This window comes from Nicotiana tabacum, chromosome 21 (assembly GCF_000715075.1).
Source record: "Nicotiana tabacum cultivar K326 chromosome 21, ASM71507v2, whole genome shotgun sequence".
Taxonomy (NCBI): domain Eukaryota; kingdom Viridiplantae; phylum Streptophyta; class Magnoliopsida; order Solanales; family Solanaceae; genus Nicotiana; species Nicotiana tabacum.
The window spans coordinates 83,855,872-83,872,649 of NC_134100.1; the positions used below are offsets into that span (position 1 = coordinate 83,855,872).

Consider the following 16,778-nt stretch of genomic DNA (forward strand, 5'->3'; position numbering starts at 1 on the left):
ATCTGCGCCCTTCCCCGCTTCTGCGGTCCTTCCATTCGCACCTGCGCCTTCGTAGGTGAGGTTCCTAGCTGGCTTCTGTGGTGCCCAACGACCCCCTTCTTCTTTGCACCTGCGACTCGTGGCTCGCACCTTTGGCTGGCCAAGCGCATGCGCGATTGCAGCAGAAGCTGGAAGCTTCAACTGCTGCTCCTAAGTCCAAACTTGATCCGAGCCTCGTTCGATTAACTCCCGAGGCTCCGTCCGAACATACCAATAATTTTGAAATGGTAAAACGGACTCGCTCAAACCCTCGGAACGTGTAAAACAATTTCAAAACTAAGACTCGTACCTCAAACCAAATTGATTCAACTTAGAATTTTTAAATTCTTCAAACTTACTCCGAACGCGCCAAAACATACATAAACTACTCGGAATGACACCAAATTTTGCGTGCAAGTCTTAAATCACCATGCAGAACTATTATCAAACTCGGAATTTCAAACGGACCTCGATTACTCCAAAACCTACTCCAAATTAAATTTAAATAACCTTAAAACCTCCAACTAGCTAACTTTCACTATTAAGTACCGAAATGCTCACAGATTGTCCAAAATCATCATATGAATCTATTGAAACTGTCAAATCCCGATTCCGAGATTGTTTTTTCAAAAAGTTGACCGAAGTCAAACTTAGCCTTTTTAAAGCCAACTAAGAAACCAAATATTCCGATTTCATCCCGAACCCTTCCAAATCCCGAACTAACCATCCCCATAAGTTATAAAATAGTAAAAGCACATACGTGAAGTCTTATTTAGGGGAACAGGGTTCTAGAAGGTAAAGCGACCAGTTGGGTCGTTATATTTTCCACCTCTTAAACAAACGTTCGTCCTCGAACGGGTTTAGAATTATACATGGAGTGCTGAATAAATATGGATATCTGCTCCGCATGTCCTCCTCGGCCTCCCAAGTCGCTTTCCCGACTGGTTGGCCCCTCCACTGGACCTTACCGCAGAAATCTTCTTGGACCTCAACTGGCGAACCTGTCTATCAATAATGGCAACTGGTTCCTCTTCATAATCCAAGCTCTTATCTAGCTGAACTGTGCTGAAGTCTAACACATGTGATAGGTCGGCATGATACTTCCGGATCATAGATACATGAAAAATCGGATGAACTCCCGATAGACTAGGAGGCAAAGCAAGCGCGTAATAAACCTCCCCAACTCGCCTCAACACCTCAAATGGGCCTATAAACCTTGGGCTCAACTTGCCCTTCTTCCCAAATCTCATGATTCCCTTCATCGGTGAAACCTTCAAGAGGATTTTTTCACCCACCATAAATGATAAATCACGTGCTTTCTGATCCGCGTAACTCTTCTGTCTGGACTGTGTTGTACGAAGTCGCTCCTGAATCAACTTTACCTTTTCCAAGGCAATCCTTCACCAAGTCAGTACCATATAACTTAGCCTCACCGAGTTCAAACCATCGGATGGGCGAACGACATCGCCAACCATATAAAGCCTCATATGGAGCCATCTCGATGCTGGATTGATAACTGTTGTTATAACCAAACTTGGCTAAAGGCAAGAAATGATTCCAGTGACCTCCGAAGTCAATCACACATCCCCTGAGCATATCCTCCAAAATTTGAACTGTCCGCTCCAATTGCCTGTTGGTCTGTGGATGAAAGGTTGTGCTGAGCTCCACACGGTCCCCAACTCACTCTGTATTGCTCTCTAGAAATATGAAGTAAACTGAGGGCCTCTATCTGATATGATGGAAATTGACACACCGTGCAACCAAACTATCTCCTGAATATAAATCTGGGCCAACCTCTCTGAAGTATACATAGTCACTATCGGAATGAAGTGTGCCGACTTGGTCAACCTGTCGACAATGACCCAAACTGCATTAAACTTCCGCAAGGTCCACGGTAACCCAACTACAAAGTCTATAGTAATACGTTCTCATTTCTACTCCGGTATAGTCATCTGCTGAAGTAGGCTACCTGGCCTCTGGTGCTCATATTTAACTTATTGGCAATTTAGGCTCCTAGCTACATACTCAGCTATGTCCTTCTTCATCCGTCGCCACCAATAGTGCTGCCTCAGGTCACGATACATCTTCGTAGCACCTGGATGAATAGAATATCGAGAACTATGTGCCTTATCTAGGATTTGTTTCCCTTAGTCCATCCACATTAGGAACACATAGACGATCCTGGAGTTGCAGAACACCATCCTTTCCAATAGTAACTTTCTTAGCACCACCTTGTAGTACCGTTTCTCGAAGAACCAACAAGTGTGGATCATCAAACTGGCGAGCCTTGATATGCTCAAATAGTGAAGACTGGGCAATAACACATGCAAGAACTCGGTTGGGCTTTGAAATATCCGGCCTCACAAGTCTGTTAGCCAAGGACTGAATATCTAAAGCTAATGGCCTCTCCTCTGCTGAAATAAAAGCCAAAGTACCCATACTTTCCGCCTTTCTACTCAAGGCGTCTGCAACTACATTTGCTTTGCCCGGATGATACAGGATAGTAATATCATAATCCTTTAGTAACTCAAGCCAGCTGCGCTGCCTCAAATTTAGGTCCCTCTGCTTGAACAAATGCTGCAAACTGCGATGATCAGTGTAAACCTCACAAGACACCCCATAAAGATAATGCCTCCAAATCTTAAGAGAGTGAACAATCGCAACTAACTCCAAATCATGTACCGGGTAATTCTTCTCGTGGGGATTCAATTGACATGGGGCATATGCAATAACTCGCCCCTCCTGCATCAATACATAACCCAAGCTGACGTGTGAAGCATCGCGATACACTATATACATCCCTGAACCGGAAGACAACACTAACATTGGTGCTGTAGTCAATGCTGTCTTAAGCTTCTGTAAGCTCACTTCACAATCATCGGACCATCGGAACGGAGCACCCTTATGGGTTAATTTGGTCAAAGGTGCTGCAATAGATGAAAAACCCTCCACGAACCGACAATAATAGCCTGCTAACCCTAGGAAACTCCTGATCTTAGTCACCGATGTTGGACGATGCTAATTTTGAACTGCCTCGATCTTTTTGGGATCAACTTTAATACCCTCGCCCGATACAATATGCCCCAAAAATGCTACAGAATTTAGCCAAAACTCATACTTGGAGAACTTAGCGTATAGCTTTTGTTCCCGCAGCGTCTGAAGCACCACTCTCATATGCTGCTCGTGTTCCTCCTTACTACGTGAGTAGATCAAAATGTCATCAATGAAGACAATGACAAATGAGTCAATATATGGCATGAACACCCTGTTCATCAAATCCATAAACGTCGCCGGGGCATTAGTCAAACCGAAGGATATCACCAGAAACTCATAATGACCATACCTAGTCTAGAAAGTAGTCTTCAGAACATCTGAATCCCGAATCTTCAACTGATGGTACCTCGACCTCAAGTCGATCTTAGAGAACACCCTAACACCCTACAACTAGTCAAATAAATCATCGATATGCGACAACGGATACTTGTTCTTAATGGTAACTTTGTTCAATTGGCGATAATCAATATACATCCGCATAGTTCCATCCTTCTTATTCACAAATAATACCGGTGCACCCCAAGGATACACACTCAGTCTGATGAACCTTTTGGCTAGTAACTCCTCAAGTTGTTCTTTCAACTCCTTCAATTCTTTCGGAGCCATGTTATACGGTGGGATAGATATAGGTTGGGTATCTGGAGCCAAGTCAATACATAAATCAATATCACGATCTGGTGGCATGCCTGGAAGATTTGAAGGAAATACATCGGAGAACTCCCAGACTACATGCACTGAATCAATCACCGGAGTCTCTGCAGTAGTGTCCCGAACATAGGCTAGATAAGCCAAACAACCCTTCTCAACCATATGCCGAGCCTTTAGAAAGGAAATAACCTGATTAGATGCGCTGACAGAGGAACCCTTCCTCTCCAACCTAGGCAATGCTGAAATCGCCAAGGTAACAGTCTTGGCATGGCAATATAGGATGACATGATGTGGAGATAACCAGTCCATGCTCAGGATGATCTCAAAGTCGGTCATCTCAAGCAGCATAAGATCTGCTCTACTTTCATAACCACAGAATGTGACAATACATGACCGGTAGATCCGATCCACAATAACAGAATCGCCTACAGGAGTGAACACATAAACAAGAGTACCCAAGGACTCACGAGCAACACCCAGGAAATGAGTAAATAGAGATGACACATAGGAATATGTAGACCCTGGATCAAATAATACAGAGACATCTTTGCCGCATACAGAAATAATACCTGTGATCACGGCATCTGAGGCCTCTGCATCTGGTCTGCCCGAAAAAGCATAGAACCGAGCTGGAGCGCCACCTGGCTGGCCTCCACCTCTAGGACGATCCCTACCCACCTGCCCTTCGCCTCTAGGTGGCCAGATGGCTGGCGGAGCAGCTGGTGTGGTAATCATAGGGTGCTGACCCTGCTGCACTGGTCTACCCCAAAGCCCGGGGCAGAATCTCCGCATGTGACTGAAATCCCCGCACTCGAAACAACCCCTCGGTACGGTGGACTGCTGACCTGAAGTCTGGCCCTACTGACCTAAATACCCACTGGAGGAACCCTGAATAGCTGGTGGGCGGTAAGAACTCTCTGGAATAGCACTTAAATAAGGTCGCATTAGAGCACCCCAAGGAGGCAGTTGTGCTGGATATGGGGGCCTGCTGGACTGCCCTCTCACGAACTGACCCCTACCCCCAGACGGGGCAACTCTGAACTCCCCAGGATATCTAAACTGCTTATCTCTTATAACTTTCTCTCAGCTACGCTGACGCACACCCTCAATCCTCGGGGCTATCTCTACAACCAGCTCATAAGAAGTCCCCATATCAACCTCTCGGGCTATAGTGGCCTGAATGCCAGTGTGCAAACCCGCAACAAATCTCCGTACTCTCTGCGCATCAGTAGGGAGTATCATAAGTGCATGGCGAGACAACTCAGAGAACCTTGCCTCATAATCGGTTACTAACATCTGACTCTGCTGGAGCTGCTCAAACTGAAACCACAACTCCTCTCTCTAGGAGAGTGGAATATACCTATCCAGGAAAATACGGGTGAACCTGTCTCAAGTCATGGGAGGAGAATCTGCTGATCTGCCCAGAAGATAGGACTTCCACCACCTACGGGCCCTGCCCTCCAGCTGAAAGGTAGTAAAGTCTACCCCATAGGACTCCAATATCCTCATGTTGTGCAGTATGTCCCTGTACCGATCAACGAAGTTCTGGGGATCCTCATGTCGCTCACCCCCAAAGACAGGAGGATGTAGCATGGTCCATCTATCTAATAGCTTTTGCGGCTCGCCGGCCGCAGCTGGTTTGGGCTTAGGTATAGCTGCTGCCACTGGCTGGGCTCCGCCCACAGGTAGTGCACCCTGGGTATGATATACAACATCTTCCTGCCCATGAGTCTGTGCGGTAGGGGTCTGTGCTCCCCCTCCCACCTCAGATATGGCTGGGTATGCCAAAAATAAACCGGCCTGAGTCATAGTGTCCATGAACCGCAGCATACGGCCCATTACCTCCTGAAATCCCAGTGCGGATGTGAAATCCACCGGAGCTGGCTTTGTTGTGGGCACCTCGCCCTGCTCCTCTATGATAGGATCCTCTACTGGATCCATTGGAGGCATAACTGGGATAGCTATAGGGCGTCCTCTTCCCCTACCATGAGCTGGAGCCCTCCCTCGGCCACTACCTCGGCCTCTAACAACTTGGGGAGCACCTCTTCGCTGGTCTGGAACCTCAGTAGAGCGCGTTCTCACCATCTGTGAGAGAATAAGAGAAAGATACTTAGTACTACATCAACTGCATGATATGATATGAAGAAAGGTAGTTTCCTAACACCCTATAGCCTCTCGAAGATAAGTACAAACATCTTCGTACTGATCCGCAAGATTCTATTAGGCTGCTCATAACTTGTGAGACCTACGTGAACTTAGTGCTCTGATACCATGTTGTCACGATCCAAATTTCACCTAAAGGTCGTGATGGCGCCCAACATCACAGCTAGGCAAGCCAACTAGTGAATTAAACATATATTTCCTCTTTTCATAAATTTTCAAGTAATTAAACTCTTCTTATATGCAAGATTTAAGAAAAATATAAAAGGTTCTAATTAAATAAAACCAAGAAAATGCTTAATCCACAATTCTACTAGTGTGTGTGCCAAGACATGGTGTCACAAGTATATGAGCATCTAGTAGATTATACAAAAGAAATCCAAAATACTGTCTAAACACAATATAGACAGAAAACAAATACAAAAGGACACTCTAGGTGCTGCAGAACGACTCATGAGAAGCAACTCTCTACTAGGCCTCGGGATAGCGTGGGTGTGCACCGATAGGTCCGCCTAAGGTTCCTGTCTTAGATCTTCCACAAAAAGTGCAGCAAGCGTAGCATGAGTATGTAAACAACGTGTACCCAGTAAGTATCAAGTCTAATATCGAAGAAGTAGTGACGAGAGGTCAACTTTGACACTCACTATGGGTCAATAATATTAAAATAAAAATATTTAAATAGACATGGTTTATGTTAATAACAATAATCTTCTTAACAAGTGGGAATAAATAATTCTTTCAAATTCAATAGTTTCCAATGAATCATTTATCTTCACAAGCTGCGATAGGAGGTCAAAGTATCGTGTAATTATTATTATTAAGCACGATTTCTCCCGAGGTCGTACAGACCGATCTAGAGTATCGTGTACACTACCGAGGGATGTGCGGCACGATCCATAGATGCATCTATACTGCCGAGGCATTCGGCCCGCTCCACAAGAAAGGAGGACATTTTCTTATGAACCTCCGAAATGAGAAGTTATTATAAGACTAACACATAAGGATGTACAATTCTATTAACAGTCAAGTAATTTGCACGAAAATTTAAGTATGTGAAATTTCGGTCTTTTTAATATTTCCTCTAACAATTTCCAATATAATTCCTGTACTTTAATAAAATAAAGGATGCAATTATTACAAGTAAGTCATGATTTAAGTCCTAAACTACCCGGACATAGCATAATTAGTAGCTACGTACGGACTCTCGTCACCTCGTGCATACGTAGCCCTCCACAATTAGCAACAATTATTAATTTAAATCATCTATGGGGTAAATTCCCTCTTACAAGGTTAGACAAGAGACTTATCTCGTCTCTAAGTTCAATTTTTGATCTCAATTTTGCGTTAAAGCCTCAATTCAGTGCCGAAAAATCCGAAACTAGCCAAAAGTTATATAAAATAATTAATACATGCTTAACAATTCGAAATTAGAGTATTAGATTAATTACCCAACCCAAATTGGTAAAGTTTTTAAAATTTACCTCGGGCCCACGTGCTCGGATTCCGAAAATTTTCGGAGGAAATCGTTACCCATAATCTCAAGAACTCATGTATATAATTTTCATCCCATTCCATAACCATTTTCGTGGTTAAAATCTCATTTTTATCAAAACCTAGGTTTTTATCTAAACCCTTAATTTTCACAATTTACATATTATATTCTACATGTAGTCTATGTATTTAACTCAATGTGGGTATAATTAACTTACCTTCAAGTTACTAGTTGAAACCCCCTCTCAAAAAGCTCCACAATTGCCCAAAACATGAAGAAAATGGGGTAAAGATACGCAACTCCGGACTTAAATGAAGGTTCTGCTTTCTGCGATTTTTGCACCTGCGGAAAATTCCTCGCAGGTGCGAGATTCATCCACTTGTCCTGGCTCCGCACCTGCGGACAAGGAGCCGTTTCGGCGCCTCCGCAGGTGCGCCCAATCGTCCGCATTTGCGCCCTTCTTCCCTTCTGCGGTCCTTTCCTTCGCACATGAGCCTTCGCATGTGTGGTTCCTGGCTCGCTTCTGCGGTGTCCAACGACCCCCTTCTTCTTCGCACCTGCGACTCGTGGCTCGCACTTGCGGCTGGCCAAACGCAACTGCTGCTCCTAAGTCCAAACTTGGTCCGAGCCTCGTCCGATTAACTCCCGAGGCCCCCGGGTCCCCGTCCGAACATACCAACAAGTTTGAAATGATAAAACGGACTCGCTCGAACCCTTAGAACGTATAAAACAACATCAAAACTAAGAATCGTACCTCAAACCAAATTGATTCAACTTAGAGTTTTTAAATTCTTCAAACTTACTCCGAACGCGCCGAAACATACTTAAACTACTCGGAATGACACCAAATTTTGCGTGCGAGTCTTAAATCACCATACGGAACTATTTCCATACTCGAAATTTCAAACGGACCTCGATTACTCCAAAACCTACTCCAAACCAAATTTAAAGAACCTTAAAACCTCCAAATAGCTAACTTTTACTTTTAAGCGTCGAAACGCTCCCGGGTTGTCCAAAACTCAATTCGAACATACGCCCAAGTCCAAAATCATCATACGAATCTATTGGAACTATCAAATCCCGATTCCGAGGCCGTTTTCTCAAAAAGTTGACCGAAGTTAAGCTTAGCCTTTTTAAAGCCAACTAAGGAACCAAGTGTTCCGATTTCATCCCGAACCCTTTCAAATTCTGAACTAACCATTCCCGTAAGTTATAAAAAAGTAAAAGCACATACGGGGGTCTTATTTAGGGGAACAAGATTCTAGAAGGCAAAACGACCGATTGAATCGTTACACACGAAGTATCTCTTTGGTTTGTAGTAATGATTATGTGTTAGTACATAGTTATTTAATTACCATTTAAAGTTATTATTTTGGCATTGCTTGTTGAGTCGATCACTTCAATTATTTGGGGGTGAAAATCGTTTGCACCAACTTTGCTTTGCAAAACCAAATTTCCCCTAAAACTTTAAACAATAGATATTATTCCTCTCTATTCTACATAATATTTATTTTTCCCTTAATAGTTTTAATTTCCATTTATGTAATACCTTTTATACTATTATATATGACATTTTATTTACCGTAAAATCTGTCAATATTTTTCTATGATCATTATTTTATTATTACATGCATTACGTAAGAATATATATGAAGGAAAAATATCTACGAGGTGTAAATAATTTTCGACTCAATATTTGGGTGCAACAGTATTTTAGAAAAAGCAAAATTAATTAACTACTGATTAGAATAATATTCGCCGAAAAATATTAACTGCCCTATCCTGCAATTGGCTGTTATCGATAGAAACATCCAATTAAGGGCTTGTTTTTGGCTGAAAATATGGTGAAAGAATCGCTAGGATTTGGGGTTTCTATTACTCAAAGAACAATAATGAAGAAGACCAGGAATTTCGTGTTAAAGATTATCCTAGATACTCCTAAACTTCTCTAAAGTATTTTAGAATTTAAGTCGTGTTCACAAAGAGAAATTCGCGTGTTGGCCTGTCTGTCATACCATTGGCTCTATCTATTCATGAATTTTTTATTATTTTATTTTCTATTTTATGTAGTCTCCCTCCCTCTTTTTTCAAGAATTCATCCACTTCCCTTTACTCCATAGGGCCTTCTCTAATATGGAAAAGCCTTCCATTTTCGTCAAATGACCTGGCTTCCCCCGGTTCTTCCACCGTCCGGGTTCCCTTTCCTCCCTTTGGTATGCTCTCTCGACGCATGCCTACCATGCTTCGCCCTTGTGGCATTTTCACACGATCTTTGCCAGTAGTGCCATCCCCCCTAAAGGTGCACACCAGGAAGAGTATGAAGGCTCATTCATTTATTTATTCATGATGTACAAAGCTCTTTAAATACAAAGGATGGACCAAGAATTATTCCTAAATTATAGGATAATGAGTTGTAATTGACAAACTAAAGATACACCAAAATCTGCACAAAAAAAGGAATAAAATAACAGTACAAAAATATCTACACAAATAAAGGAAACAAAATAACTAAGGAGATTCGCCAATACCCCGCTGGCTGTATGGGTGGGTTGTATAGAGAGACTCAACAAGACCAAAGTCTAAAGTAATGAACTTTGTCACATTTTGTGGTTTAGCATTAAGTTATTTATTAATAAAAGTCGTCTAGGAAAAAGAATTTATCTTCTCTACATTGACAATATAAATAATTTTACACTGAGTTTAAGTTGACTTACAACAATTACGTGACCGTTCTCAACTTGAAAGCAGTAGGCTATGGAGACAGTACCTTCTTGGTTTTATTAACAAGAAAAAACCATACAGTTACAAAAATAGTAACGAATAGATACAAAAGAAAACATGATACATGTACCTCAAATCATTTACACTGTCACACAACACACATAAATACAAAAACACAAAATGATTGAAACTTGGTACCAAAGAAATCAAAGAGAACTTTAACCTATTAATTCACAAGTGCACATTGCTTTCTAATTTCACCATTAGAACCTGTCTTCACTTCAATTCTTCCCATTTTTTCCATGGCTTGAGCAAATTCAGCATAGAATTCTTTGAGTGATCCTTTTACAAGTTGGTTGATGTATGATTTTGTCGTAGAACTCGTTGTTAAGGCTGCATCAGATTGGAACAGACCTCTCCTCTTGAGCAAAAGCTTGAAGTAGCTAAGATCAAATGTCTTGAAACTACCAGGATCCATCTCAACTATTGTTGTATTGTCATTAACGGATTTGCATTTTTTGGCCTTAAGATTGGCCGCGTATTCGTTGTCTAGAGATGGATCTTGAGTACCAAAAGTTCCAGTGAAATTGTACAGACGTGAGGAAAATGATGGGCAATGAGAAACCCCAATAGTGTGAGCACCTGAAACATGTTAAAATATAGTAGTAAATAAAAGCCGCCTAACTTTTCACTGCCACATATTAATAAAGCCTATATTAATTTATACATGTGGACTAGAAAATTAAATGAGAATATGTATTTTGACTTACCAGACAATAGGACCAAGTCCTTTAGATCGAGTCCTTTCTTGGCAAAAGATGACTGAAGCCTGGTGAAGTTACTAGTTGGAGCTGGAATGTCTGCTAAGGCTTCTGAGGCATTTGATATTCTTCCATCTCTTCTACCAGTTGGCACTTTCCAGTATGGACCTCCCTATATATCATTGGGAAGAATGTGAAAAGAGAAATGGTTCAAGAAGTTAATTATTTATTTGCTAAAATATTTGCTTACAGTGACAACTACAGAGTCTCTAGCAACCAAGGCAACAATATCAGCACAAGAGACAACTCCAGGACATTCTGCTTCCACTATTTTCTTCACTCCATCAATAAATGAGAATCCTCTCAGTGTTTGATTTGGGATTGCCACTTTTTCGGTCTGATTTCCTGTACTTTTTGTGGAATTCAGGAGCACAGAAGCATCACAACCCTGCCAATAGCCAAAAAAGAGAGAATTTAAAAAGGGCAGTCAGATGCACTAAGCTCCCACTATGTGCGGAGTCCGGAGAAGGGCCGGAGTACAAGGGTCTATTATGCGTAATTGTGAACAACTACAATTATGCATCAATCCTAAGCATGTTACGTCAGTTATATGAATCTTCATTCATGACATGCTATTTAATTCCATCTCAATCCAATAACTATAATAATAACAATAAATGTATGTATATACTTACCCTGACAAAGCAATCATGAAATTGCATTCTGAGTAAGGCAGCTGCAAGTGACGGAGCGTTAGGAATGTGCTTCTGAACGTAGCCTTGAATGATCTTCTCTGCTTTTGGGCAGCTCTTGCTATAGAAGTTGAGTTTTAACTGGCCATGGCTAGACCCCAGGATACCGAGAAATATCAATACTAGAAAACCCAAAGAGCTAAATGTAGCCATTTTGTTGCTATTGTTCAAAGAGATTTCTTGTTTTGTTGCGTTTCCGTACTCAAACAGCATGCATTAGAGCCAATTTATAGGCAGTTCGCGTCTTAGATCTAGGTATCTAACTAACATGTGTTAATTTTTTATACTATTTGTCTTTCTTCTGTCCTTTTTAGTTTTCTTATAGCATTAGAAAAGTGATTAGTTATAGTTTGTCACTTAATTATTTGTAGTACTTGTTCAATCAGATTATATGTCATAATCACGCTGACCGATCTTCCCTTTTTTCTTTTTCAAATAAACGGCTCCTGGTTGGATTTAACTTAAAGATAAATTATTGATGCTAATTAAAATGAAAACAATTCAAATTCAACAGGATTCGTCAGATTTCTTGTTTACACGGTAGCTAAGGAAATAATGAAGCCAATGGTATATGTAGGATTTTACGCAAGTGGTGTCCAGAGCAGAACTAGAAGTGCATAATAAGTTTCAATTAAATTCACTTTTACATATAAACTGTTGAATTCCCTCTACTTATGACAAAAAGAGTTCTAAAATTTTTCTGCAATCAAATATCGGATGACACCACTTGAGCCAATCAACACAGTCTTTGTCTACTTCCTTGTCGTTCTTAGAATCTGTTTGGTCAAGCTTTTGGGAGGCCAAAAGTAATTTTTTTTATTTATCAAAAAGAGTATTTTTCTGGAAATTAAATGTGTTTGGTTAAGATGAAGAAGTATTTTTAACGTTTGAGTTGCAATAAAAGCAATTTTTTATTTTTAGGAAGAAGTTACAAATTTTAACTTATTCTAAGAAGTAGTAGCAGAAAAATTAATGTTTTAAGACAAAAGTACTCTTACTATAAATTTATATCTTTCAAATTATACTTCATTAATTTAACTTTTTTCTTTTCCTTTTTTTCCTTTCTACCATCCCTTTTTTCTAGTTATAAATTTTAGCTTCTTTGAAATAGTCTTTCCACTATAAATAGATGTCTTCTATTACATAGGACTAATGAAGCAAATTTTTAATTTATACTGAATAATTATATTTTGATATATTTAAATCATTTTATAAATAATAAATAATACCGGAAAGAAAATATTATTGCTTTGGATAACTATATCTTATATTGATTAAAATTTTAATATATATTTTACTTTATGTTTTATATTCTAATTAAATAAAAAGAGAAATAATAATTTTCTTATAATAACTTTTTTAATTTATTTCTCTCTTTTAAATAACATACTAATTGTAAATTGAATATTTACTGTCCTTTTTCGTAATTTAATACTTAAAAGTACTTTTTAAAAAAATTGACCAAAAATAATTTGTTTATCAAATATTGTAAAAAGTACTTCTCAAATGAATTGGCCAAACATAAATTATAACTCCCTAAAAGTATTTTTTTTAAAAGCACTTTTTAAACAAAAATAATTTTCAAAATAAGCCGTCTTTGACAGCTGGCCAAACGGCCTCTTAGTAAATTTCTTTTTACTTATATGCATAAAAACGCACGTTCTTTTGTTTGCTTCTTGTCTTTTTTTCTATCGAAGTTGAAATGTGGATATGTCACCTGCTCCTAGTAGGTTATATACAGTAGCGAAGACATAATTAAATAAAAAAAAGTAAATGCTCACAGAAGTCTATGAAATTCATCATCTAATTTATATACATAAAAGTAAATTTTGACTTTATATACACGGTGGTATTTGAATGGACCGCTGTGAAAATTCTGGCTCCGCCATATATATATATATATATATATATATATATATATATATATATATATATATATATATATATTTTTTTTAATAATTTTTTATGATTTCTACTTCAATATTTTTTTCTAACGACTAGGGGTGACAATTTGAGCCCAAACTCATCCAACCCGCCTAGAGATTAATAAGTTGGACTCCAACATTTTAGTTCATGGGTCTATTTGGACTGAACCTAAGTTAACACATTATTTTTTATAATCCTGACCCATTAACTAGCCCAAATACAACCCATGAAGCTCACCCCAAAACAAATGGATCTCACTCCAACTTATCTAGAAATTTATTTTTAGCCCAAATACAATCCATGGATCTCAGCCCATTCTATTTTTTCGTTTTTCTGCACTACCCACTCACCACCCCAAACCCCCACCCAACCCGCAAAATATTTTTCAATTTACACGTTTTAAATACTAATTTGTTATTTAAGAAAATATATTTTGATTCTCAAAATACTAATAGTATTTATTTACCTTTTATACATAGGTGTATAAAAAGTAAAAGGTTTTGTTTATGCAAGATGAACATGGTTCTAAAACATGGGTCAAGTTGGGCGGGTTGGGTTATGACCCATTGTTTAGCCCATCTTGATCCAACCCATCTTAGCCCAAGTACACTTTGGGTTGGGTTGGGCAATGACCCATTTATTGACCTAACCCATCTTGACCCGCCCAAATTCAGCCCAACTCGCTCATTTAACTGTCACGGCCCGCAATTCCCACTTTCGGGACCGTGATGACACCTAACATTTCACTTGCTAGGCAAGCCAACGTTAGAATATAATTAATCATTTTAACACAATTTTAAATTAATTAATAGCAAAGAAAACAAATGCAGAAATAAGTCTGAAATAAAGTGAATAATCCATAATAAACGTGATATCTAAATACCATCCCAGAATTGGAGTCACAAGTGCACGAGCTTCTAGAATGATACAAATAAGGGTCTGAATAAAATAAAGCTGTCTGAAAGAAAATACAGCTAAAATAAACTAGACGAGGCCTTCAGAACTGCAGACGCTATGCAGTTATACCTCAAGTCTCCTCTAGGTAGCTGAAATCCGAGCAAGTCTATAGTACGCTGCTAGGACCAACTCCGAAATCAGCACAAGAAGTGTGGAGTGTAGTATCAGTACAACCGACCCTATGTACTGGTAAGTGCCGAGCCTAACCTCGACGAAGTAGTGACGAGGCTAAGACAGGTCACTTACATTAACCTGTATGCAATAATAGTAATAACAACAATAATAGAAATAAATCACGTAACTCATTTTAACATATGAAGCCAACTCACCATTCATATCCAATTATTATTTCAATCAATTTCCGTTGCGGCGTGCAACACGATCCCACAATATATTCATATTCAATTCTGTTGCGACGTGCAACCCGTTCCTCCAATATATTCATTTCAATCAATTTTGTTGCGGCGTGCAACCCGTTCCTCAAATATATTTATTTCAATTAATTCTGTTGCGGCGTGCAACCCGTTCCTCCAATATATTCATTTAAACCAATTCTGTTGCGGCGTGCAACCCGTTCCTCCAATATATTCATTTCAATCAATTCTATTGCGACGTTCAACCTGTTCCTCCAATATATTCATCTCAATCAATTCTGTTGCGGCGTGTAACCCGTTCCTTCAATATATTCATCTCAATCAATTCTGTTGTGGCGTGCAACCCGTTCCTCCAATATATTCACTTCAATTAATTCTGTTACGGCGTGCAGCCCGTTCCTCTAATATATTCACTTTCACTTATCAATTCTTATAAAAGAAATTTCTCCAATAAATGCAACAATTAATATGAAATTATAAGACAACAAACATACAATAATTATGATTTATTAGAAATAACTAATGACAAGTAATAATTTATTGTGGAAATTAAGGATGTAATAGGCATTTTAATAATTAGTATGCTAAACATCAAGTGGCAATTAAGTCACATACAATTAGTATGCTAAACATCAAGTGGCAATTGGCGACGTATAAACACTCGCCACCTCGCCTATACGTCATTCAGATGCATTTCACATAATAAATAATTTATGGGTTCTATTCCCTCAAGTCAAGGTTAACCACGACACTTATCTCGCTTTGCAAACAAATTTAAGAATCCAATAAACCTTTGCCTCGCAAATTCATGTCCGAAATCCTCAAATCTAGTCATAAACAATTTAATATAGTCAGGAGAAATCGCAGGAATTAATTCCATATGAACTTACAAATTTTCCGGATTAAAATTTAAAATTCATCTAAAAAATTGATAGTGGGGCTCACGTCTCGAATCCCAGAAAAACTCACGAAATCCAAACACCCGTTCCGATACGAGTTCAACCATACAAATATTATCGAATTCCGACATCAGATTGGATTTCAAATCTTTATTTTACATTTTTGGAAGATTTTATAAAAATCTGATTTTTCTTCCACAAATTCACGGATTTATGATGTAAATGAGTATGAAATCATGAAATATAATCAATATAGGATAAGGAACACTTACCCTAATATTTTTCCGTAAAAATCGCCCAAAAATCGCCTTATCCGAGCTCAAAATCTTGAATAATGAACAATGGGACGAAATCCCATTTCCAGAACTTAAGTTCTGCTGACTAGGTATTTCTTCATCGCGTTCGCGATAGCACCCTCGTGTTCGCGAAGCACATTTTTGTGCTGCCCCAGATTTCTTCTTCGCGAACGCGAGGTCAGTCTCGCGAACGCGATGCCTTTCCAAACTTGACTTCGTGAACGCGGTCTCCACTACGCGAACGCGAAGCCTTATCGCCTGGTGCCTGGCCAGGCCTCGCTTTTCTACGCGAATGTGAACGCTCCCACGCATTCGCGATGAACACTGCCCTCTACCCCTTCGCAAACGTGAAGAGTAAATTTCGCCTGGCTCAAGTTCATCTTCGCGAACGCGAAGAAGACGCGGAGAGTAAATTTCGCCTGCCTCCATTTCCTCTTCGCGAACGCGAAGAAGGAAACCAGACTGTACATCAGAAAACTTTTAGCACAGTTCCAAGTCTAAAATTCAACCCGTTAACGATCTAGAACTCACCCGAGGCCCCCGGGACCTCAACCAAATACACCACCAAGTCCTAAACCATCATCCAAACTTAGTCGAAACCTCAAATTACATCAAACAACACTAAAAACACGAATCATACATAGATTCAAGCCTAATGAACTTTGAAACTTCTAATTTCTACAAACGACGCCGGAACCTATCAAATCAAGTTCGATTGAC

General features: G+C 39.5%; 1 protein-coding gene across 1 annotated transcript; it reads right to left on the reverse strand.

Moving 5' to 3' along the window:
• Positions 1-10,127: 10,127 nt before the first annotated feature.
• On the reverse strand, positions 10,128-11,818 carry LOC107780913 (peroxidase 3-like). The gene is made up of 4 exons (XM_016601529.2): positions 11,550-11,818; positions 11,105-11,302; positions 10,864-11,026; positions 10,128-10,735 (listed from the first exon to the last, which is right to left on the reverse strand). Exons 1-4 carry the CDS (start codon positions 11,757-11,759, stop codon positions 10,320-10,322), a joined length of 987 nt encoding a protein of 328 aa, XP_016457015.1. The 5' UTR covers positions 11,760-11,818; the 3' UTR covers positions 10,128-10,319.
• Positions 11,819-16,778: the final 4,960 nt, after the last annotated feature.